General features: G+C 36.9%; 1 protein-coding gene across 1 annotated transcript in view; it reads left to right on the top strand.

The window, feature by feature from the left end:
- The window catches only part of si:dkey-11f4.7 (piezo-type mechanosensitive ion channel component 2), a 65,824-nt gene extending 40,325 nt beyond the window's left edge, over positions 1-25,499 (top strand). The window contains 24 exon segments of the mRNA XM_053503838.1: positions 134-234; positions 3,374-3,486; positions 3,576-3,693; positions 3,873-3,944; positions 4,556-4,722; positions 4,863-5,056; positions 6,045-6,239; positions 6,348-6,611; positions 7,556-7,819; positions 8,427-8,685; positions 9,976-10,164; positions 10,760-10,964; positions 12,886-13,018; positions 13,914-14,061; positions 14,159-14,373; positions 14,691-14,849; positions 16,111-16,258; positions 16,473-16,661; positions 16,761-16,853; positions 17,532-17,701; positions 18,148-18,339; positions 18,603-18,700; positions 21,958-22,177; positions 24,956-25,499. Of these exon segments, the coding sequence (XP_053359813.1) occupies positions 134-234; positions 3,374-3,486; positions 3,576-3,693; positions 3,873-3,944; positions 4,556-4,722; positions 4,863-5,056; positions 6,045-6,239; positions 6,348-6,611; positions 7,556-7,819; positions 8,427-8,685; positions 9,976-10,164; positions 10,760-10,964; positions 12,886-13,018; positions 13,914-14,061; positions 14,159-14,373; positions 14,691-14,849; positions 16,111-16,258; positions 16,473-16,661; positions 16,761-16,853; positions 17,532-17,701; positions 18,148-18,339; positions 18,603-18,700; positions 21,958-22,177; positions 24,956-25,211 (4,162 nt within the window). The 3' untranslated portion in view covers positions 25,212-25,499.

Raw genomic sequence — 25,499 nt, 5'->3', positions numbered from 1 at the left:
AACATTCAACCAAAGCTTTAGTTGCCAGGAAGAAGTGGTTGGGGTTTCACTAACTAACCGATTTTAAAGTTTTTTTTTTTTTTTTTCTACTGTGTCTGCTATAATCGTGTATCGCCTTTTTGTTTCTTTCTAGGATGGAGAAAATCAAGTTAAAACAAAAGAGTAAACCAGAACAGCCTGCCATAGCACTGGACACAAAAGGGCCTGGACAAAAAAGTGATGCAGAACGAAGAGGTAATCAGATTATGTCTTTATACTTACAATAACTAATTCCTTGAAGTTTTTCATGTGGTTGTTTCTATCAAGATATGCGTCCCTTGTCGGTTGCCTATAAAAATCCACAGCTATGTCATGGTTATCATTTCTTGTCGTGGCTAAAGAGATGAGGGTGAGACTTTCAAGACAATTTATATTGACTTTCATCACTTTTCATTTTGTCAACCTCTTGCATTGATCCTGCTTTTTTTTTTGTTGTTGCTAGTTTCAGGTAGACTTGCTATAAATGCAGCATATTACTGTTATTACTGATTGACCTTATATATACGTAGCTCCACAAATAGACCCTGGTGTATTCTTAATCTCCTGGATAGTGCTGCAGCTCAACAGTTTTATGAAAAAGCATCTTAGTATAACTAAAACTAACTCATTTTGTGATGTTTAGCCAAAGTCTATTATTGGGATTTTACTCAGTATAACATTCAGTTTTATGTGTTTAGGCATTACAGTTGAGATCTCTACCACTGGCTGAGACAATAGTGGCCACTAGTGGTGGATTAAGGAAGCAATTTTAGATTTTTTTTTTTTTTATTCTGGCAAGTGCTTGGCCGGTTTGGGAATTTTAAGTCAAAATAAAACTCTTGTTCTTCAGAAATGAATTTACCGTAAACACTAAAATACTAAAACTATACCTTGATTTTATTTTCTTTTTCCAACATTTTCATAGTAATTAAACTTATTTATTTGTATAGTGCTTTTAACAATAAACACTGTGGCCAAGTAGCTTTACAGAAATTAAATTTCTGGACATAATTTTTTTTTTAAAAGCAAAAAGCAAAAATGAGGGGAAAATAGCTTGGTTGATTTGACACTAATGAACAAGTCAGAGATGACAGTGGCAAAAATGAAACCATGAGAGGGACTAGATTAAAAAGGGTACCTATTCTCCATCATAAATAAATTATTTATAAAACTGTTATATGGTCAAATGATATTGTGTAACAGGAAAGTAAATGCTGTAAAAAAAAAATAAATAAATAAAAAATAAATAAAAAATAAATAAAAAATCAGGTGTCCCAAAACTTTAAACGTAGTAGCTAGTATGGAACATAATGGTGTTTTACAACTATGAAGGAACAAAAAAATTACAAGTGATGTTGAGCAAACTTTTTATATCATGGAAAAAGCAATATATAAAAAAGGATTATGCAAATATTGCTGTTAATAGCCCAATTTTGTTCTTTTTTTTTTTTTTGCAAAAAAAAACAAAAACAGTCTATTTCTTTTTAAAAACAGGTTAGACCATTGGGCAGAGTCATATTTGCAAAAGTCATGGGTTGTTTTCTTTAATAAGAGAGCAGGACTAAAGGATCACCTGTACTGCATACACTTAGGTTAATCTATCTGTCAGCTATGGTCAGAGAATGAACATGACATAACAAGGAGCTTTTAGAGGCTACACATAGTACATCGTATTACAAGTAGACACCATATGGGCCTTTACCAGTTAGAAGTGCATGATTTTATAGGCTCCTTTATTATTACAATGTACGGTCACTTATACTACTGTAAGATGTCTAAACCTGGTTCAGCATGCCTCTATGCACAAAGTGGTGCCCATGAAGAACATAGTGTGCCAATGTTGGAGTAATAGAACTCACTTGTTCTGCACAGATTCCAGAACTCGACCCCAAAGAACAATTGTGCATTGCCTAAATTAAAATGCTAAATGTGCCCCAAGCCTCTTCATCAAACACCCGTGCACAACTAATGTTCCTGTGGCTAAATTAAATTAGCAAATCCCAGAAGAGTGTACTAAACCTGCACTAGGATGTCTAACAGGCACATATGAGTGTGAAAGTCAGGTGTCCTCAAACCTTTGGCAATATAATGTATGGAGGTCATTGTGATATGTCAGAGCATGTAGGAATACTGCACTAGCACAATGCTCCGTTTAGTTGTAGAAACATAGTAATATGCATGTTATTTTATTTTGTAGAGGAAGGTGATCATACAGAATGGTGGAAACCATGGACCTCTCGCCCCTCCGGTCAGTAGATGCTTTTGGTTGTCTCAGAAACCTTTTTTTCAAATAATCTTTTTAGGTATTAGTTAGAGTCTGGTTCATGAATTTTGGAACAATGATTTTTTTTTTGGCTTTTGGCCTCTGCACACCATCACAGTGAATTTGAAAAGATTTTCAACTATAATTCGAGGGGTTTGACAAAAGTGTGGCAGTAACCATTCCGAAATTACAGACAGTTTCATGCATGCACCCATTTAAGGGGCTCATAAATAATGCAACAAACTAACATTCTGTAATTACAAATACCTGTATGGGGACTGCCTTTAATCCTTGGATAAAAAAAAGTGCATTTAATTATTGCCTGAAGTCTGGAACCCATGGACATGTCCAAATGCTGAGTTATGATCTCAGCATTATCTCCGTGTCCTAAGTGGCGTCCTATTCGTTTTTTGTCTGAATCTGCCCTATACTGTACACTTCTGTACACACTTATGCCATAACACTGCTTCCTTTATGTTTGACAGATGATGTGGTATGAATAGCAACCAAATGCAAATGTAAAAATGGGCCAGGGGTAGCTCAGTGGTTAAGGCATTGGACTACAGTTCGGAAGGTCCCAGGTTCAAACCCCACAACCACCAAGTTGCCCCTGTTGGGTCCTTGAGCAAGGCCCTTAACCCTCAACTGCTCAGATGTGTAATGAGATAAAAATGTAAGTCGCTCTGGATAAGAGCGTCTGCCAAATGCTTAAATGTAAAACTCAGACAGTTTTCCAACAGTAACTGATGCACCTGATTTGGCCATATATTCCATTATACCTGAGCCCCCAAATGAGTGTGTTTATAATAATAGTTGGCTATGACATTGAGAAGTGTCAGGTAATTTTTCCTTTTTTTTTTAAACAGCTTTTTTGAAACATAATATCAGTTAACAGTGCTTCTGCCATCTATTGTTGTAACTGACATCATGGTAGTCACGTGACTGCAAAAGGTTGATATGTGATCAAAATGTAATCTATATTTTCAAGGCTTAGACAATACATACTGCACTGTAAATCCCCTAAATCTATATTAAAATATGGAATGTACTTTAAAGATTTGATAAATGTATCTGCATGTGTGTGTTATGCAGTCTGGGACTCCTGTGCGTATCGCCTCTTTGAAAGTGATAGTGAGGAAGAAGAAGGTGAAGTGGATACCAAGACAGAGGAAGAGCCTGTGCCAAAAAAGAAAAGTGCCTTTCAGGTTAGAAATATAGAAGAGATAAAACAGTACCAGAAACACCACACAGAATGTGTTTTACCACAGGGATTTCCCTTGTTTGGCCTTAATAGTTGGCACATGAGGCTTGGGTGGCAGGGTCCAAGGCTGCTCTCATCTCCCATAAGAGGGATGAGGTTCAACTGAAGAGAGAAGAAGACAGAGTGAAGAGGGAACTGTGTCAAGAACAGGGTACAGTCTCAAGAAAAATGAAGTTTTCACATACTTTAAAATATATGTATTACCGTATATCATCTGCTCCTGGTGATAAGTGATGTTTTCCCTAAAGGTGTAACCATGTTTTATTGTTGTACTAAGATTTACTCTGTTAACTAATATTTATTTAAAAAATGCATTTCCAATATGTAAAGGCACAGATTGCTTAGAGTCAGGTGACGATGAGTTGGAAGACTCCTGTCCTGAGGCAAAGGAGGGAGAGAAAGGTATCATTGTCCTCTGGTTATTAAGAAATTAAACATTGTAGGACTCTGTATTTATGCAACTTATGCATATTTTAAAACTTTTTCATGTTTTTCTGGTGCTGTTTATTTAAAGAACATTAAAGAGTTAGATACATTTAAAATTAAAATATGTAGAAAAGCAATAAATAATTAGAGTGGAAACTTGTTAAACGTGCAAGGTCTTGATATATGAGGACTGCAGTACACGTGCTTTGTCTGTCAAAAGAGTGTCACATGGTTACAAGTGAGCCAATGATTCTTCTCTCTCGTGCACTGTGGGATTGTGGACAATCATCTCCTATGCTCAGTCGCAGTGCACATGTGTCACTCATATAGTCAACATTTGTACTATAACATTGTGACGACGTGTGTGAGCTCGCAAAGCAACTGTATTGCAAAAACAGCCTCCATAAAGTAAAAAAGTTAAAAAGGCTGTAGCAGGTTATTAGGCTATTAATTTGTTATTATTTTCTGTTGGGGGAAATTCGCCTGCTTTTATGTACATGCATGCTTCCAGAATTGATTATGCTCCCAATCCAAAGTTTAACTGTAACTGTCATGCCAATAAAAAAAAATCCTATTTTGTCTTACAGCTAAAAATTCTGAACGGATTATTGACGGTCTGAAGTTTAGCTTGGTCTTCTTCCGGTCACTTATTGATGATATAGCAGCAGGTTTGAACTCATTCTGTAAGGATAATCTGGACATTTCAAAGGTGCTGCGCTTAGAAAGGGCACTGCTGGGTCAGCAGCAAAACAAGGTACATGACTAAAACAATCTTGACACAGTATGCTAATTTAGATCAATCAAAACAAAATGAGAAATAGCCTTTTCACGTTGTGTTATGTAGGGATCTAATAGCACTCTAGCTGATTTCTTTTTCTCTTTATCTATTTTTAGGGTCGAGATGTGTCCCATGAAAGTATACATGAATTTTACCAGAACCGCCTCTCAAGACAGAGCACACAGTCGTTGTTGGTCGAGGAGATAATTACACCTGCCAACTCGCCACCACCACTTCCAGTCACTGCTTGTGGCTATACCAAACTAAGGAGTGTCAACTCCAAGCTATCTTGGAACAGCAGTCTGTCCAGGTGGCCTGACAAAAAAATAAAATAAATAAATAAAATAATAATAAACAATAACAAACAAGTACAATACAGATAAGAAAATAATTTGCAGGCATAGGTAAGACCTGCAGGACTAAACAAAAAGTTCACAAGTATGATTCTTTTATTTTCATGCATCAATCAACATTAACACTAACACCACCAGCAGGTGTGTGGAATACTATTGATTGTTAGTTGTATACGAATAAACTGTTGACCAGATCATCTATGCTATGTCCACAATAGAAAGGTATCAGAACACCCAATGCATCACTACCTCCTGCTTATGGGACTTAACAGACAAACAGCTCAAGGTTGTTGATCCAGCCTCCAAATTCCTTAGATATCATTATATTGAGCACTTCTCCAGACATGTTCAATCCATGAAGGCCCCAACCTGCAATCCACAGCATTTAAAGGATCCCGCTCTAACTTTGCAGTGCTTGGAGTCATGCCCTGGGGGGCCCGGCAGCACAAGGGGAACCTACTCAATATTGAGCTTAAAGTTAAATGTTATGATTAGCGTAAATATGAAGCTCATTATCAGGACTGGCAATTTTTAAGAAAATTAAAAAATATATTAGAAAGCTGAAAAGTATAAACAGCAGTTCCAATTTCAGGGAAAGACTTTAGTTTTTAGTAAAGTGTTCATTTTTGTAGTTTTATTTTTAAAGACATTTTTGTAGTGAGCTGATGGGTTGTATTAATCAGTCACATTATATAGAAGATAATAAATACTGCATTTGCGTATAAAAGATGATGCATTGTCTGAGATTAACATGTTCAACAAAAACAAACAAGCAAACAAAGAAAACACCTCTTGCATGCATGGATGGATAAAATAACAGTAACAGCGTTAACTGTTTAATATTAATAACTACAGTTTAGTAATATGGTGTATAAATAATAATATAATGTGTTTACATTTTTTTTTGCTTAAATTTATATATATATTTTTTTGTTGTTTTTCAAGCTGTCAGACGGAAGAGACCATGCTAATGTCACGTCAACCAACACTCAATGATGACATTGATGATGTCCTCTGTATAGCATCGCCCAAAACTGAGGAATTTCTTTTTCAACTCTCCACTGAACAGCGTCGTCAGAAACTTTGCAAATCAGCAAATGTAGATATAGGCTCTTTCGATCAAGGAAGCCTTTTGCTAGAGTAGGTTTTCTTATTAGTTCTATTACTTTAAGTTTATATTTAATGAACTGCTAAATGGATTTGATCTCTTATTGGTCTTATTAGTCATTGTCATTTTTCTCTTTTAAGCCATAATGAAACATCTACATTAAGGAAACAGGACAAGGAAGCAGAAGACAACTTCTGTGGTGAGCTGGAAGATGGAGAAGATAATGAGAAAGGAAAAATGGATATAAAGCAAGCAGATGATCAGTTTGAGAAGAAATACGAATTGCTTAAGTCAGCATCACTGGACTCAGTGGTCATTGAGGTGAAGAGTGAAAGTGTTTCAAGACCTGAACCGCTTACTCAGGAGACCAAAGGCCTCACTGCTAGCGAACCACTGCTTAACAAGTAAGGCACATGTGCATGTACAGTATATTAGTCAAGTTTATAAATTAAGTTTTACAGATTAAGATGAAGTTTTGGTGCCTCATTAACAATGGAACAAACTAACATAATTACAAACATAAGGATTGTCTTTAATACTTGGATTAAAATGATTTTCATTCTGCAGCTCCTTTTAGCTACTGCTAATTTGTGGGTCTTTCTGCCTTAAATCATGTCTTTAATAAGTGTAAAGCATGTTCTAGTGTGTTGACTTGAAGAATATCACATTTCTTTGCCTTGAGAAACTCTTGGGTAGTTTTCGCTGTATGTTTTGGGTGATTATCCCTCTGCAATATGAAATGGTATCCTACAGTATCAGTTATTCAGCCTTTGGTTGAATCCGAGCAGAGAATATAACATTATACTCTTCAGAATTCATCCTGCTACTTTTATTGGCAGTCAGGACATCAATAAACACCAGGGACACGGTTTCATTGGCAGCCTTACACGATTATCCCTTTCAATTACCTCCACCATGTTTAACAGATGTTTCGGATCATAAGCCATTCCTTTCTTTCTTCATACTTTATTGAGTGGCCCAAAAACATGCATGCACACTTCAAAATAAAAAATAGATGCCTCTCTTCTGATGGTCACATGATAGCATTGATGATGATGTGACTACTGACATCTGAAGAAACATAATGCTATACATAGCTGCCAAAATTCAATTTAAATAATGGATTAGATAACAAATGTTGAAGTGTGTATAATTTTTCTGGGCATCTCTATATATAAAACAAGCCCAATCCATATACAAACAAGCAAGTCCTATCCATGGCGGCCCCACCCCACAACACAGCACCCAAAGGATCGGCTTAAATGTTTGTTTGTTTTTTTACTGCAACTGTTGCAGAAAGTCTCATATTGGTCTTATTGGTCTTTGTCATTTTCTTTTTTCTCTGAAGCCAAGAACCAGTGGCTTTATGGAAAGAGGATGGAGCAGCAGAAGACAAAATTTATAGTTATCTGGAGGCTGGAGATAAGAATGAGAAAGAAAAATGGGAGATAAAACAAGATGATGATGATCACTTTCAGAAGAAATATGAATTGCTTAAGTCAGCATCACTGGACTCAGTAGTCATTGAAGTGAAGAGTGAGAGTGGTTCAGAACCACAACCGCTTACTCAGGAGACCAGAGCCCTCACTGCTAGCGAACTGCTGCTAAACAAGTAAGGCACATGAACTCGGTTAAACACACACACACATGCACACACACATTTATGTTTTATTATTCATTTATATTTTGCTTATTTCTCTTATTCTGGTTTTAGAATATCAGTTAACTCCCGGGTTTTGGGGTTAAATCCCAAGTAATTTTGGATTAATTGGACAGCTAGTGCCTTAGGGTGTTCTTAGTGTGACCTTGTTCTACACACCAGGTAGTGCACTTGATCGAAGGTTACAGAGGGGATTTGAAATTCCGCCTTGTAGTAAAAGCTTGTTATCATGTTAGCTGTGAACAAAACAGAAGAAATTCAGAAATAATTTGGAAAAACATTAAAATAATGAATAAGGAGACAAATTGTTGTTTAAGATGACAATGTAATCAGGTGGGCTTCTCTCTTTAGTTTATGGAATTTAACAACTAAACAACATGATTAGTTTTTTAAATTATAACAAATTCACAATTCCACCTAAAAAAAGAAAATCTGTCAAACTGAAATTTTTTTTGCGGCAACATATTGTAACAACAGATATTTTCATGTTTATTGCTACAGTATATGTTTATGGTCTATTAAAAAGACATTAATAAAAAAATACCCCAAAACCCTAAAGTATGTTCCAGATCCCAGAAATTGATGAGTCAGATAAGTTCTACCACACGTTGCCACGTCTCCTGCAGCTCATCTTTGCACTCTATAACACCATGGTCTCACAGTCAGAGATGCTCTGCTACTTCGTCATCATTCTAAATCACATGGTGTCTGCATCTCTGCTCACGCTCTTCCTCCCCATCCTCATATTCCTCTGGGCTATGCTCTCTGTTCCTCGACCCACTAAGCGATTCTGGATGACTGCCATCATCTACACTGAGGTCAGTGCAATTACTGTACACGGTGTTCCCTGTGTGTTTTACATAGAAATGTGAAGTGACCCTGAGTACCCTGAGTACATAAAGACATCAAGTTTTTCCTTTTACCAAAACCAATTTACCAATTCTTTATAATTTGTGCAGTCACTTGTGCCTAATTAAGCTTCTGTCTACTTTGAACTTAGAAATACAGTATGAACCTTAAATGCATTACTCTATACAAAGCTGGAACTAATTTATAATATATATATTTTTTATAAATTAACAAATCTTGCATGTAACTTATTTACCAGTAAAAGATTGTTTTACTAAATGATAATATTGAAAGTACTAAATGCTGTATTTTCCATATTAGTTCTAGATATGGATCTAGATTTTTGTAGTATTTCCCCCAGTCTTACAGACATGATTCTTTAAATGGCTATGATATTTAACACTGGCGCACACTGGGCACACAGAGGGCACCACAGCTGTACAGAAATGGTGCTATTATTGCTCTTTGTTTAAAATAAGCTTAAAATGTGAACCAGCAATCAAGCCATTGCTCACAGATCAACAGCCATCTAATTATTTTCTCACAAACCAAAAAATGTCTGCCTCTTGTCCTATGATTGCCACTTGGACGGCAATTGGACAGCTTTTACTGTCATACACTGAAAAAGTAAGAACTGTCCTTCAAAGTCATGCTGCTTTTGCTGAGCCTTATCTTAACCCTCAACTGTTTTTATGCATAAATGAGTGTTGAATCAAAGAGAAATGTGAATACTAATATATGTGCAGAGAAACTAAATATGTCTTACTCATTACTAGTTTTTGCTACTAACTGATAATAGGTCGGAAGCAGGATTTTCAGAATTCAACAGTACTGTGAAAAAGTATTTTTTAGAGGTTTTGGATGCTTCAAACACACACGATCAAGCTTACCACCAAATTACATACTGAAGCTAATCATAAGTTGGCTCTGGCATTATGCAGATTTATTGAATTATGTAGATAAATTCATCTAGGATTCGAGATAATGTTTTAATCAGACATAGAATACATGGAAGACCAGTCAAATTCTACAATGTCATTAGAAAAGTAGAAACTTCTTAGATCATGCACTGTGTGTTGAAAAAGTTGTTGAATCTATGGTAGTCTAAAATTAAAAATAAAATGTTCCTTGTTTTCTAGAGTTGTTCTAAAGTGCATTTTTGGCTTAGTTTGTTCCAGCCGAGCTAGCAGTCACTATTACAGTTACTACTGTACTTGTTCTGTATTAAAACATCTGGATTTTTTACCTTTATTTTACAGCTTACAGTGGTAGTAAAGTACTTCTTCCAGTTCGGCTTCTTTCCGTGGACTACCTCTGCATATCGTGGCATTAATGCAGAGCGGCCGTTTGCTCTGCCAAACATCATTGGAGTGGAAAAGAAAGATGGATATGTTCTGTTTGATCTTATTCAGCTGCTTGCTCTTTTCTTCCATCGTTCCATCCTCAAGGTTGTGCAGGCATTATACATGTTGCAAAGATAATTATTAGTTTAATATAGAATGTATGATACATTTAAACATGTCCTTTTCTCCATAATCAATTAAATGGTATTTAACACAAGAATAAAGCAGTATTGTCAAAGAATTTACAAATAAATGTTTGACATTATTGGCCCCCACACAGTTTATTCCCTTGTCCAGCCTTATGCTGTAGGTGTGTTGTTTATATTGCTAATCAGTGTAAGTTTAAAGTTATATGCTGTTTTCTGGTTACATTTTTCTGATTGTATCTGTACATAGAAAAGGCTTATACAGTAAACAGCGTGTGTGATCAAGAAGACTGATTTGAGTACTGATTCTGAACAAGCCAAATATGTGTTAAACATCTATGGGGGCTGAGCCCCCCTTAGCTGAAAATCCTAGAAATGCCCCAGTTTAATACTCAAGATAAAAAACAAGATAATTTAGTGGCAAAAAATTAAAACATTTAAGCATAAACAAAATCATTAATAATTCCACCCCTACAGATTACAATGTTGTGTTGTGTCATAGAAAAAAAAGTGATGATGAACAAACAAAATGTAATACTTGTATGTGGTTGCAGTGTCATGGCCTCTGGGACAACAAAGAAGTGGAGATGCCTGATTTCCTTAAGAAGCTGAAAAGGAAAGCAGAAAAAAACAGGCAAAGTGGAGGGACAAGAGAAGAAAAAGACGATACAAAAAGACGTATTTGTTTCTTTCCTCTTCAGGCATCAACTGCTAATCTCTTTTCTAGACAAAGAAGAAATGGCAATTCTGAAATCCATGGTATGCAAAAGTTGGCGTAATATTAAAGGCATTATTGCATGGGTGAGGATAATAATAATAATAATAATAATAATAATAATAATAAATTGTTATTATTATTATTATTATTATGTTCCACTAGTGGTTGCAGCATGTAAAATTAAAGTACAATTAATAACCACAAAACAATCAGACACTGTCAGCTGGAATGGAAAGCATTATGATGTTGCTGTTTCATAGCCTCTGTGTTTAATTAGGTTCCAGCCTGTTCCCTAAACAAAAAACAGTTACATTCACTTTCCCAAAACTACTCCTTTGTTGCCTTAGCTATGTTTTTTTCATCATGTTCAATCAGCTGGGTAATATATTAAAGGATGACTAGTTAAAGCTGAATGCACCTGAGGTCAATATCAGGTACAGTATTAAAGCAAAGTGTACCAGGACACTTTTGTCAGACAGAAGAGGTTTCGCAGCTGTGATGATATACTGAAAGCAGACAGGCAGACAAAAAACACGGAACCGAGCATGTTAACAGTAAAATTAATTCTGTCAGTCTTTTTTCCCATATGGATTGTGCCTAGGTTATTTTTGCACTTTTCTCTGTCAGCACAGGCACTTTATACCAGACAAATGAGGCATCAACCAACATATTATTGTCAACTAAACAGCATATTTATTGTCTATTATGTCACCCTTGTAAGCCCATCACCCCATGTACACTATTTTGGCCAAATAATAATAGCCCATAACTGCCTCGTGCCCTCAGTCTCCTGAGATAGGCTTCAGGCTCCCCGCAACCCTGAATACAGGATTAAGGGGTAATGACGATGAGTGAGAGTGATAATGGCCTACCCTTTGCAGCTATAACAGCTTCAACTCTTCTGGGAAGGCTTTCCACAAGGTTTAGAAATATTTTTATGGGAATTTTTGAACATTCTTTGAATGCAAGAAGCGCATTTGTGAGGTCAGACACTGATGCTGGATGAGAAGGCCAGGTCTTCATTTTCTCTGCTCTAATTTATATTGAGGTCAGGACTGTACAGGCCAGACAAGTTCTTACACACCAAAATTGCTTATTCATGTCTTATGAACCTTGCTTTGTGCCCTGGTGTGCAGTCATGTTGGAATAGGAATGGACCATCCCCATACTGTTCCCACAAAGTTGAGAGCATGAAATTCTCCAAAATGTCTTGGTATGTTGAAACATTAAGAGCTCTTTTTACTGGACACAAGGGGCCGAGCCCAACTCCTGAAGAAACAACCCAACATCCTAATCTCCCCTTCACCAAACTTTACATTTGGCACAAAGCAGACAAGTACCGTTCTCCTGGCAACTGCCAAACCCAGATGCGTCCCACAGTCTGCCAGACAAAGAAGCACGATTTGTCATTCCATGAAGCTCCCTATGTTCTGTTCTGGAGCTAATCTAAAGCTGACAAGACATTTGGATGTCTGTTGCTATTGACTTTGCAGTAACTTGGCAACCTCTGTGCATTATGCGACTCAGCATCCACTGACCCTGCTCTGTGATTTTACCACCTTGTGCCAAAAATGCTGTCATTCCCAATCACTTCCACTTTGTTATAATATCATGACTAGAAACAGGTGCACATGATCTAAAGTCAGGTGTGCCGAGCTGCTTCATTGAGGTGATGTGTAGGCCTGAACAGCCACTTGTAGGTTACGGAGCATCTTGGGAGTTGGAGTTTGGGGCTGTTGTTGACATTGGTGTTAGCCCTGTGGCCTAATGCATGGAGTTTGCATGTTCTCCCCATGCTTAGTGAGTTTCTTTTCTGGTTTCCTTCCACCATTCGAAGACATGCAGGGTAGGCAAAACGGCATTGCCAAATTGCTCGTAGTGTGAGTGAGTAAGTGATTGAGAGATAATATATGATGTGTGTTTCTTGAATAACATGAATGTTTGTTGGTATATTTTCAACAGATGTTGGGCAGTTAAAGGAAAATCGTGCAAAGAGGAAGAAACGCCATCACAGAGTGCCTTTATCAAGGAAAGAGCAGATCAGAAAGCTGATCAGGGAGAGAATGCTGGAAGCTAAGGCTGCTATTATAGAAGTGTAAGTATAAGCTTAACTTAAAATAATTGTATTATATATTACAGTTATAAATTCTCAAAATGGGTAGCTTGGTGAAAAATGTGCAAATTGCCAAATGCAGCTCAACATAACGTGACATAAATGTACTTTAGATGTTCCTTTATCTATTAACTGAGTTAATGAAAGTGTACCTCACTAAAAAGTTGCCTTGAAATATTAAATAGTTTATGTTCAGACCAAATTATTATTTTGCACATTTTCATTTCAGTGACAATAAATCTTTTTTAGGAATATTATTATCTACATTTAATGCAGGTTTTAATGCAGTTGGTTCATTTACTCTATACAGATGTAAGGACTCCTAGTATTGTATGTTCAAAATGGCATCCATATGTGTGTGTTACATTACTTGAGAACAAGGCTTTTGTGTTTATTAAAAATATTTTAAGCAAAAAATGTACTATTATTAATTGTTAGCCTAATAATTACCCGTAACATTGAGTGTTGTGTAATGCATGACTACATAAGGTGTTGATCAGGTACAATACACTACTAGTATATGGCCAAAATTATGTGGACACTCAGACCATCTCCAAACTAGTGGAACACCTTCTCAAAGCATAGAGGTTAAGGGGAACTAGAATGAGATGTCTAACAAGCACATATTGTCATCCACTTGCTTTAGGTCTTATGCTGTATCCACTGTATGTATGTAATCAGAGTATGCTATAATATTCTGTTTTGTTACTCCATCAGAAACATTTTATCAGAGTTGACTGGATCTCTCCTAAATACTGTATTATATATTAAAGATTTCACTTGCTTGCTGTATTGCTTCTTAATGATAAATAATATCCATCAAGAACATTTAATATCCTTTAATAGTCCAACACTCTTTCTCTTTCCACTCCTCTAGTGCGCTACATGTGTATTTACCCATCAGGCAGTTTTTTTATGACATCATCCATCCCGAGTACAGCCCTGTCTGTGATGTCTATGCTCTGATGTTCCTGATTGATGTTGTAAACTTTATTATTATTATCTTTGGTTATTGGGCTTTTGGGGTAAGACTGTCTTTGTTCAATGGATAAATTTTTCTTTACATTTACATTTTCACTTATTTGATAAACCATGCATCTATTCTTGAATTTCTTGAAATAGAAACATACAGCAGCAGCTGATATCACCGAATCCTTGTCAGAAGACCAAGTACCTGAAGCCTTCCTTGTCATGCTTCTCATCCAGTTTGCTACTATGGTTGTTGACCGGGCACTCTACCTAAGGAAAACCTTGCTAGGAAAGTGTGTGTTCCAAGTGGTTTTAGTTTTTGGAATACACTTCTGGATGTTCTTTATACTCCCTGGGGTCACTGAGAGGTAAACAAACTCATGGCTTTATATTGTGATCATGATTAGCCTTCTGTAGCAGCTGTCTGAGCAAGATTCTACAATTTTGTCTTCATGTGTGCATGGTGGCTTAGTGGTTGAAAGTTTAAACCTTCCCTCCAGTATGTGTATGTGTGTGTTTGCATGTTCTTTCTGATTCCTTCAAGTACCAATGTTTAAAGATATGCAATGAAGGCTGAATGGCATTTCTAAATTACCCTTCGTGTGAGAGTGTGTGTTCTTGTGCCTTAGGGTTTAAGTTACTAAATCAGTTGTGTTTTGTATTGTTTTTTTTTGTTTTTTTGCAGGAGATTTAACAGAAATCATGTTGCACAGCTATGGTACTTTGTAAAGTGCATCTACTTTGGCTTGTCAGCATATCAGATCAAATGTGGCTACCCAAATAGAGTTCTGGGCAATTTTCTCACTAAGAACTACAACTACCTCAACCTCTTCCTCTTCCAGGGGTTGGTACCTTTAAGTTTTATAACTAATTACTGTAAGGCTATACCAGATTTTGTGTAATGACTAATGACATGCTTGGAAAGTTGCATTGCTATACTTAACAGCAACATTTTATTATCATGCCACAGAATATCTACCGTATATTGCATAAACTATTTTACTCACTGACTGACTGATCCCTGTTGTTAAAACATACATAGACATGCTCAAGACATCCTGAAACGTACTTTGACATGTCTACATGCTTGCATTTTGCATTCATGTAGTAAACTGCAGTACAAACAAAATCAAAAGATTTAAATTATTGGCCTGCATCAACCAAATAAAACAGCTAATTAGATTTAAAATGACTGGAATCAGGTTAACAACCCTCGAACACACAACCGGGAAGGATAGTGCTGAACCATGAACTTTGTGAAATAAATGTGGTCATAAAAGAAATGAATGGAGATCACTTAAACACTTGGCAAACTCGCACTGTAAAAAAAACAGTAAACATCATAGCTGTGTTTAATAGTAGAGGTAAGAGTATTTTTACATGTACAGTGCAACGAGAACTCACAGGGTTGGAACACTGTTTGGTCATAGGAATTCCACTTTTTGGTGGGACTAATCAGTGAAAACCCCTAGTGAAAGGCTTCACTTTGCTAAGGAGCATAAAGATTGGACCTTAGAGCAATGGAAAAAGGCCATGTGTCTGATGAGTTCATATTGCCTTGTACCAGAGCAAAGGGTGGATCAGGGTAAGAAGAGGAAAGCATGAATCAATGCACCCATAATGTATAAGCCTCTGGAGGCTGTGCAATAATCCAGTTGGTCAAGTCTAGACTCGTCATGCTATGTGGCAATAAAATGAAGTCAGCTGATGACCCAAATGTATGATAATCAGGCTATAAAATCAAAAATACTGATTTATATTGACTGCTTGCAAATAATTGCTCTTTCAACTTTTCCTGTGTAAACTCTCACTTTCAAAATTTCTAATAGCTTTCTAACAAATGTGGTGTGGCTTTCTTATAGACCTTCTAATTTCTGAAAGTTGTTTGTTTGGCTGGATCATAAGTAATTCCGACTTGCTCTTTGCAACAAATAAACATAAAACATGGGCTGCACTAAGATTTTATTCAGTGACATTTAAATCTATCTATTGCATTATTCCCTGAGCAGTTTATCTCTAGCTTAATAGTTAAAATGTATATACATACATACATACTGTACATTCTCTCTTCCCATTCCTTTATCTTTGTTCTTATTCTCCCACAGCTTCAGAATGGTTCCTTTTTTGACCGAACTACGGGCTGTGATGGACTGGGTATGGACAGATACCACTCTCAGCTTGTCTAGCTGGATTTGTGTAGAGGACATTTATGCCAACATATTCATTCTCAAGTGCTGGAGGGAGTCTGAGAAGGTGAAAGAAATTTTACGCAGATAAATCCTTAATTCTCAAGAAAACAAAACTAATTTTGTTTAGGCCCACCTACATTAATAAAGGCCCACAATTGTTTAGTTTAAACTTTACTTCTTTATTATAAGAGATGTCATATAAACCTACATTTAACAATACATCATTTGTTTATAATCATTAAATATTAAGTATTAATATTCCTCTCTCTCACTTGTAGAAATATCCTCACATTCCCGGACAGAAAAAAAATAAAGTGGTCAAGTATGGTATGGGTGGTGTAATCATTTTTTCCCTTATCTGCATCGTGTGGTTTCCCCTTCTCTTCATGTCACTGGTCAAATCAGTCGCTGGAGTAACCAATCAACCATTAGATGTTTCCATCCAACTTAGCATATCAGGATATGAGGTTGCAATTTTACATTATTTCAATCATTCTAACTTCAAAGTTGGATTACTGAAGCCTTTTCTCATTTTATTTTTGTCTGTGGTTTTTCTTTTGTTTCAGCCTTTGTTTACAATGAATGCCCAAGAACAGAATTTAGTGCCTTTTTCTGAAGCTGCATACCACAAGATGACAAATGTTTATGCCACTTACCCGGTAAACTCACAAGACATAATGGAACTGTTGTATATTGCTGTTAGTTTTTGATATTTTGCTACAATAAATAATTTTAGGCTAATGCAGGGAGCCTAAAAAATGTAGTAATAGTTCCTCTTCTGGACGGCACGGTGGTGTATTAATAATCACTGTTACCTTGGTTTTGTTTCTCGGCGCGTCTCTGTGTGCATGAAGAATAAATTGTATTCTCACATAAGAACACGCACTACATATTTTATGTATGATTTAACTTATACGAGAGTTTATAAAACCACATTTTTGCACAAATTTAGGCCAATATGTACGAATTTTTATTAGTACAAGCACATCTTTTTTGACAGCTACCTTATTTTGTAGATCTTTGAGGATTCTCACATTGGGGGTTCTATTAGGGGTTCAAAGTGTAGAGACATGTGTAGATGACAGCAAGACAAGTGTAGATGACAGCAAGAGTGTAAAGAGTGACTCCTGGCCTCAAATCTAATAAATCTGATTAAAAGGGAAAAAAATCTCTTTCATTTTTTACTACTTTATTACCACTTTTATTATAAACCAGTTTGATGCTATGAGCAAAGCAATTGACAAAGAGTACTGTAGCTAGTATATGTATGACCAATTTGTTATTTGATTACATTGTCTAACTATTATTATCCCTTTACTCTTTCTAACCTTAATTAGTCTGCAATGCAGTTCATAGTAAACTACATGGCAGAGGACATAGTAACAGCAAAGATAAAAAGTGATGCCAGTTTGCTGTGGAGCATCAGTCCAGCTAGCCATGAAGCCATGATATATGAACTGAGCAATACTTCACACATTTACATCACTCTGCGCTGGACCATACTGAGGTAATAATTTTATTTATTTTATTTTTTTGTCTTACTATCCTTGAAAGGACCGTCCACTGATAAATATTAATGCATCTAATAAGGGCTTCACCAATCAGCCCATAAATTTTACACCACAACCAGGTGAAATTAATGACGTTGATCATCAGTAATACACTAGTAACCATAACGTGACAGTATCATGGGCACCCAAGGATCATTAATACGTGTGGAGACCAAAGGCTGGTCCCAAGGTAAAGCCAATGTAGCACTATTATGTAGCACGCAATGCTGGTTATCATAGAAAGATATCAGAAAACCCAGTGCACCACAGCTTGCTGTATTTTGGCAAGCAAAGAGTTTTAAGACGGTTGCTCTGGTCTTCAATTTTCCTAAACCTGTGTGCTGGACAAACAATTCTGATCCAACTGCAAAAATGAAACATTTTGTGTGTTTATTATGGGCAGAAATGCATCTATTGCAATGAATGCTGAGACAACAGGTGAACACACTGTGAAGTATGAGGACAAAGAGCTGCAAGATAACCTTGTGCAAATGCTTAAAGGGACACGTACTGAACCAGTGTAAGTATTTACACACACACACACACACACACACTCCTTTTCCTGTTTCTTTATATTTCTATCCCATTATTTTTGTACAAGTTATGAGCCATGTGATCTATAATACAACCTGAATGCAATATTCCCATCACTTTTTTGAGCAACTTATAAAATATGCATTTTTCTTTCTTACTTTTTTTTTATTTGAACATCTATCTATCTATCTAGCTATCTATCTATCTATCGATAGATGGGTTTGTTGCAATATATCAAAATACTTCAGGATCAAGACACAAATTAAGATTTTTCAGTCATATTTTTGCATACAATTAGTATGCAATTTTAAATTTTGGTTTACTTCTTTTGATTTATTCCAGGATCATTCAAAACCTGATGCCTAAATATATCAGAGGACCCTCAGGACCAGAAGCAAAAATGGCACACAGACTTTTTGTTGGCAAGTCAATAATGTTCTAATAAATAGTAGGGCGCATGTGCTGATATTATGTTTGATGTACTAATCAATTCTGACAGAATTTTCCCTGTAATTTTAACAATATATCAGTATATAATTGGAGAATCTGTTTAGTTCGATCCTGATGATCAAAAACATGCTCACACATACACAAAATAGTCAGTATAATAGTCAGTAAAACTCTCATGATGTCATGTAGACAAATGAACTGCTCTTGAGCCTTTGATATTAAGCTATTGGGGGCGGGGGGGATTTTATTACATCAGCATAGTGTTACGTGCAGTGCGGTATGGAGAGCCGCACGGAATGTTTTAACAGTAAGAGCCCTGACGCAGGGCTTTAAAGGGGGTCAGTGAAATAAGAGTGGTAAGAGTGCTTATGATACGCACGGGAAGGCCTTTCCGTTTGGAGATGGCATGGGATTATTAATTAGAAACTTAAAAGGAAATAAAGAAAACTGAAATCACAAAATAACCAGAGCTCCGCCGTCTACGCGAGAAAGGACGTGACTCTGGAAACTAAAACAAAACTAAAGATCGTCTCAGAGCATTCACCCTTATCTTGGATTTATTTGAGAGCAAGAGAGATTTGTGCTTTGCACTATTAAATTAAGCGTGCACGCTGGATTAATGCGTGCCACTCTCTTTCTCTTTCTCTCTTTTTCTATCTGCATGGGCTCTCCCATGACTTCCAGCTCAAGATCTAACTCGGGATCAAAATCAGGGACAGGATATAAAGCCTCCAGGATATAAAGGCTCTGTCTCCATGAGCAGAAATGAGAGAGAGACCGGCTATGCGCTTGGAGCGGCTTTTGTTGGGTGGAGGAGATGTTCCCCGCCTGGAGCTGCCGGTAGGTCCGGCCTGGTTCTCACTAAGGCGGTTATCTACCTGGACGGCTAGCCTATGAAACTCCTCCAGATCCTGTGAAGGATCATGTATGGCTAGCTCATCCTTCAGCCGTTCGGAGAGCCCTTGAACATACGCAGCTATAAGGGCTGCGTCATTCCACCCTGAACTGCCAGCCCGGGTATGAAACTCAACTGTGTAGTCTGCAACCGACACTACATTACTCGCCGTATGCGGATAGTGAAATCGACGGCACTTAGGGTGGCGTGTTCAGAGAGGAGGTGCTGCCACACTGCAGTAGCCCACTCTAGTGCTCTGCCTGTAAGCAGAAACACCATAAATGCAACCTTCGCCCGTTCTGATGGAAACTGGGAAGATTGCAGCGCGAATGTTAGTGAGCACTGCAGGATGAAGGCATTGCACCTCTCTGGCTTGCCCGCATACGGTTGTGGAGATGGTAGTTGAGTTTCGGCCACCAGATGGAGTAGTTGAGCCACTGATCCGGGGGCGCGAGTCGACTCCAGAATCGACTCACGGCCATAAGTAAACCCGGAAGTGGCGCGCGCCTCGAGCTGCCCAAAATTAGCTCGATGCTCTTATTAATCCCACACATTGCCGAAATTAAAACGGTTAGTGTTTCCTCATGCTTGTCCAGCACTCTCGCTTGACCCTCAACTATTTCTTGCACCCTCTCCAAGCCCGCGGGCTCTTCAGAAGGTCATTCTGTCACGTGTGCGGTATGGAGAGCTTGTGATACGCACGGGAAGGCCTTCCTGTTTGGAGATGGCGTGGGATTATTAATTAGAAACTTAAAAGGAAATAAAGTAAACTGAAAACACAAATAACCAGAGCTCCGCCGTCTACGCGAGAATGGACAGGGCTCTGAAAACTTAAACAAAACTAAAGATCCTCTCGGGGAACTCGCCCTTACCGAGGATTTATTTGAAAGCCTGTGAGAATTTGTGCTTTGCTCTGTTAAACTGAGCGTGCCGCTCTCTTTCTCTCGCTTAGACACACAGAGGCGGGGGCTTTGCCTCTGAACAGCACATTTTCTCTATCTGTCTGTCTTTTCTTTCTTTCTTTTGCTTTGTCTTGGGCCCTGACACCTTACCGGTGCTTTTTAAATAATCCACAAAATGGCCGAAGTAGGGCCAGGACCCTTTAAATAAACACGCCGCCAGGTGCGGCTCGTTTAGTCTGATTGCCTGGCGGCGGCGTTGCCTGGCAACCGCGTGTATAAATGGCCGCGCCTTTGCCTGTTCCGAACAGCTTATGCGCGGCTCTGCGACTCGCGTCGTTACACATAGCTTTTAATTTTTTCAGGAGCTCTGTGAAATCTATTCCATTACAAAAAATAAGCCATTAAAAAGGGCAGTCCATGAAACTGGAACATGCACAGACCTCAAAAATATCATCCGTTTATTGCCATTACAGGTTACATGAATGGATAAAAATATGAGCACATCATCAAAGTGAAAATACAGTAGGCTATATGCTCCAAAATGACATGGAGCCAAAGTGCACGAAAAAAAAAAAAACACATTGATAGCTTAAGTTAAACATATTGAATTTTAAATAAATATTGTTAATAATTTAAATACTAATTTAAAATGTTAGTAAATATTAAACTACTGCAAATTATACATTTTTATAATATTAAATTTAAAGTGAAGATTATATAAGTACTAATTATATATTATTTTACTTTGTTATGCAAATGTCTAAATAATACTTATAATACAATAATATTTGCTTAAATTATAGTCATTTGTGTGATTTGTTTGTTTGTGCATGCATCATGTTAAACCACTGAACAAATTTTAATGGGGGTTTTTACAGCTGTATTTGCCCAACCTTGAGGTAACATATACAGTAGGCTCTGTTTCGTCACAATCGGCCCTTAGAGAAGATATGATACTTAAATTTAAATGCAAAATGCCCTATATAAAAAAAATCTACCTCTTCTAACTGTGCGCACATGTGTGCTGAATATAATTTTTAATTTTAACCGACTTCATACTTGCCCATGTGCTTCAAGTGTGTGCTCTCGTGTAAAAGACAAATACCCTGCATCAACCTGTGTGAGATGTTGTACAGAGTGATCACAAACTTCTTTGATTTATTGTGTTTTTTTTATTGTGCAAGCTTGTACTAGTTATCTTCTGCTACTGTATACAAGCCATGCAATAATTGGATGGTGTACTGATGTCAGTTAAAGTTAAAATAAAGTATTAAAGGTTTCGAAATGCTGTATATATGACTGCTGTTTAACCAGTTAAAAGTTTCTTAGCTTAGAAACATGCCATAGTGATAACAATAGTCTTAATTCATCCTAATAATATTGTATTGAATCCTGCAATAATGATGTAAATCTGTAATAAACTACTTTACAGCACATTCTGATCGCCCAGATGACCATCATTTAGTCTTCTTCCGCTCCCTGTCCATTAAACTGAAGCAAGCCAACAGCAGCACAGCGGGAAATGGACCTTACTGGTGGTTGGTGGAGGAGTGCAGTCCAGATCATCCAATAACCAGATGCCAAAACATTGAAATAGTGGTCTTTAATGATAAAGTCAGTCCATCTAGCCTGGGCTTCTTAGCTGGATATGGGTAAGAGACCTGTTTACTTTCTCTTAGCACAATAGTGTGTATTACAATTCTTAATAATTTTCAAGTGAAACTGATTAAATGGTTAATGTAAAACAGCAAAATAAATAAATGGATGGATGGATGAATAGATAGATAGATAGATAGATAGATAGATAGATAGATAGATAGATAGATAGATAGATAGATAGATAGACTATTGCTTGTTAGTAAGTATATCATTAGACATTATGATATAATGACTGTCATGGTCTTTTTCAGGCACAGATAGATTGTTACATATTTAATAGAAGAAAACCCCATGGATTTTGTTTTTTAAGTTTTAATTTATTCTGGGTGTTTTGGTATCAGGATCACACAAACTTCTAGATATATCGTAAAATATACACAATTCTGGTTGGATACAGTGGGAAGAAAAAAAATATCTTAACTGGTTTTCTGCATTGGCATTAATTTGCCATAACATTATCTAATCTTCATTAAAGTCACGATGTACTTTAGTTAATAACACACAAACAAATTCGAATCTCTCATGTCTTTATTAAACACACTTAGTAAACATTTACAGTAATGGCGGAAAAACTATGTAAACCCTTGGAGTTAATTGCTGGTCAAACCTCCCTTGGGAGCAATGACATCAAGAAAGTGATATTTAATTTAATTAAAACACTTAGTTTGTTTTCTGTCACAGTCCCGACTTGTAAGCATGGTCCACAAATCTTCAACAGGGTTAAGGCACTAAAAGCTTAACATTTGCCTTCCCATGTGCCGATTCTGTCATTGAACTTTAAAATCATCTGTCTAATTAATATTTAATGGTTACACTAATGAATTCTCAGGTAGTTTTCTGTGGCAGTGAAGGGAATGCTTGAGCACTGTGTTAGTTTGTTTGCAGTAAGCTGGAGAAGCAAGCAAAGAGAGTGGGCTAGAGAGAGAAATCTAGTCGTAGCACCCTATATATATGTGTGTGCGTGTGTGTGTGTCTATGTGTGCGTGGAAGAGCAAAGATAAAATTCACATTGGGCAAAAGAATAAAACTTGCCTTCCATCTACTGCCTGTGTCCATCTTCCTTCCTCCAAGTTTTTCTGTCACATTCTTCTTCCTCATTATTCCGTCCAGTTCAGAAACAGACACAAAGCATGATGCTACTACGACAATGCTCAACAGGTGTTGCAGCATTCTTAGGATGATTGCCTCACCTTTACTTTTCCAAACATACTGTAGCTCTTGTCAAAGCTTTACCTTAGAATGTTTTTTCTTTGGCCATGTGGTTGGCTGCAAACTTTATTTAAGCTTAAAGATCTTGTTGGAGCAGGGTCTTCATTCTTCGACAATGGTGATGTAAAATTGACATGATTGTAGGCAGTGACACTGGTGTTCCACCAGCTTTTCAGTGGTTCCTGAGTTGTTCCTGACCATCTGATCCAATTTCCTTTCAACTAAGGTTGTCTGGAGAAAGACCCAAACTAAGTGGCTACATCAAATAATTTGTACTTACTGCATGTACAATAGTTTGAACTGAACTACGGTATTTTATGTTTCCGATTCTGATTCTGATCTTGGAATCTGCACTTCTGTCTAAATTACATTCCGGTCTCGTGTAAATAATTTATCCTTTTTTTCTGCACTGAGCTCCATAAAGTTTCCTATTATATATACACTACCGTTCAAAAGTTTGGGGTCACTTGCAAATTTCTTTGTTTTTGTTTAGTGATTTACGTATTTTCTACATTCTACAACAATACTGATTTCAAAACTATAAAATAACACATATGGGATTAGGTAATTACGTAACAACAACAAAAACAACAGTTAGTTGTTATTTTAAGACACAGAGGTCAGCCTTTCTGTAATAGTTCTTGCAAGAACAGTATTGTCAAGTGCATTTGCTAAATCCGTCAAGCAAAATAATGAAACTGGCTCTTATGAAGACCATCCCAGGAGGGCGAGACCAAAACCTACCTCTGCCGCAGACAAGAAGTTCATTTAGAGTTATCAGCCTGAAAAATGACCAATTAACAGCACCTCAGATTAGAGGCGTTATGAAGTCTTTCCAGAGCAGAAGTAGCAGAAACATGTCAATATCAACTGTTCAAGGGAGATTAATGCATTTTTTGGACGCCTTCAGCATTCCTTTACAATGTAGAAAAAACAAAAAATCAGAAACGATCATGGAGATAGTGACCCCAAACTTTTGAATGGTGATGTATATTATATGTTGGCTCACTGGCAAAACATTTGCACGTTTTAAATTCTGTGTTGATAACCTACAAAAAATTAAACCTTGTGCTCCAGGTTCTTGTTTTATGTCTGTGTAAGATTTTAGTCTTTAATTGTTCTGCCACAGAAAGTTTAACTAAATTATTGAAAGACCAAACATCACCATGACATTACTGTTCTCTATGAGTTTATGTAAATGTCTGACCACAGCACTATATTTTTAAGATCTTGGAAGTAATTGTGATCAGGTAATGCAATGTGCAATTTTTTTTTAACAAGCTTCATGGAGGAGCCTTATTGATTGAAGATATTATTTGACATGCTGAACACTTGTTGCCTGGTTTTCCACTGATTTATGCAGCATTTAAATTTATAAGTGATAAATTATTATTAAAACATTTGTTTAATGTAACCTTGGTGTTCAAAATGCATTACATAGGCACAGTATGTAGATTGATTTATATGCACAAGTTATGTATAGTGAGTTTTGTAATTATGGCATGAGCTGTTTATAGCACTCTAGACTGCAAGTTCACATCTGTGTCTTCTGTGTTGTGCAGGATTGTGGGTCTGTACATGTCAGTGGTGCTGGTGATTGGTAAGTTTGTGCGCGAGTTTTTTAATGGGATATCCCGCTCCATCATGTTTGAGGAACTTCCAAATGTGGACCGTGTGCTGAAACTGTGCACCGACATTTTTGTTGTCCGGGAGACTGGCGAGATGGAACTGGAAGAGCAACTGTTCGAAAAACTCATATTCTTATACCGATCACCTGAAACCATGATCAAAATGACCAGGGAAAAGAAAACAGACTGACATTTCTTGCATTTTAGTGTTAATAGTGTTGTTGTTCTTCCCCTTTTTAAATACTTGCTATAAATGGTTCTCAGAACTTGTCTCCACAGTGCTATGTATTATCAGTCTTTTTGCTTTGAGCATGAAATTCTTTATACAGTACTTCTTTTTTCTACTTTATGCCATATGTTACATACATTATAATATATAAGATGTACTTTTGGTTTGCTGTAGGATCTTATATCTCTCCACAAATAGGACTTGCAATGTCTTAAAAACCTTCAAATCATAGTTAAATCATAGGCGATA

The sequence above is a fragment of the Clarias gariepinus genome, chromosome 9 (assembly GCF_024256425.1).
Source record: "Clarias gariepinus isolate MV-2021 ecotype Netherlands chromosome 9, CGAR_prim_01v2, whole genome shotgun sequence".
NCBI lineage: Eukaryota > Metazoa > Chordata > Actinopteri > Siluriformes > Clariidae > Clarias > Clarias gariepinus.
This window is presented reverse-complemented; position numbering and strand designations above follow the sequence as displayed.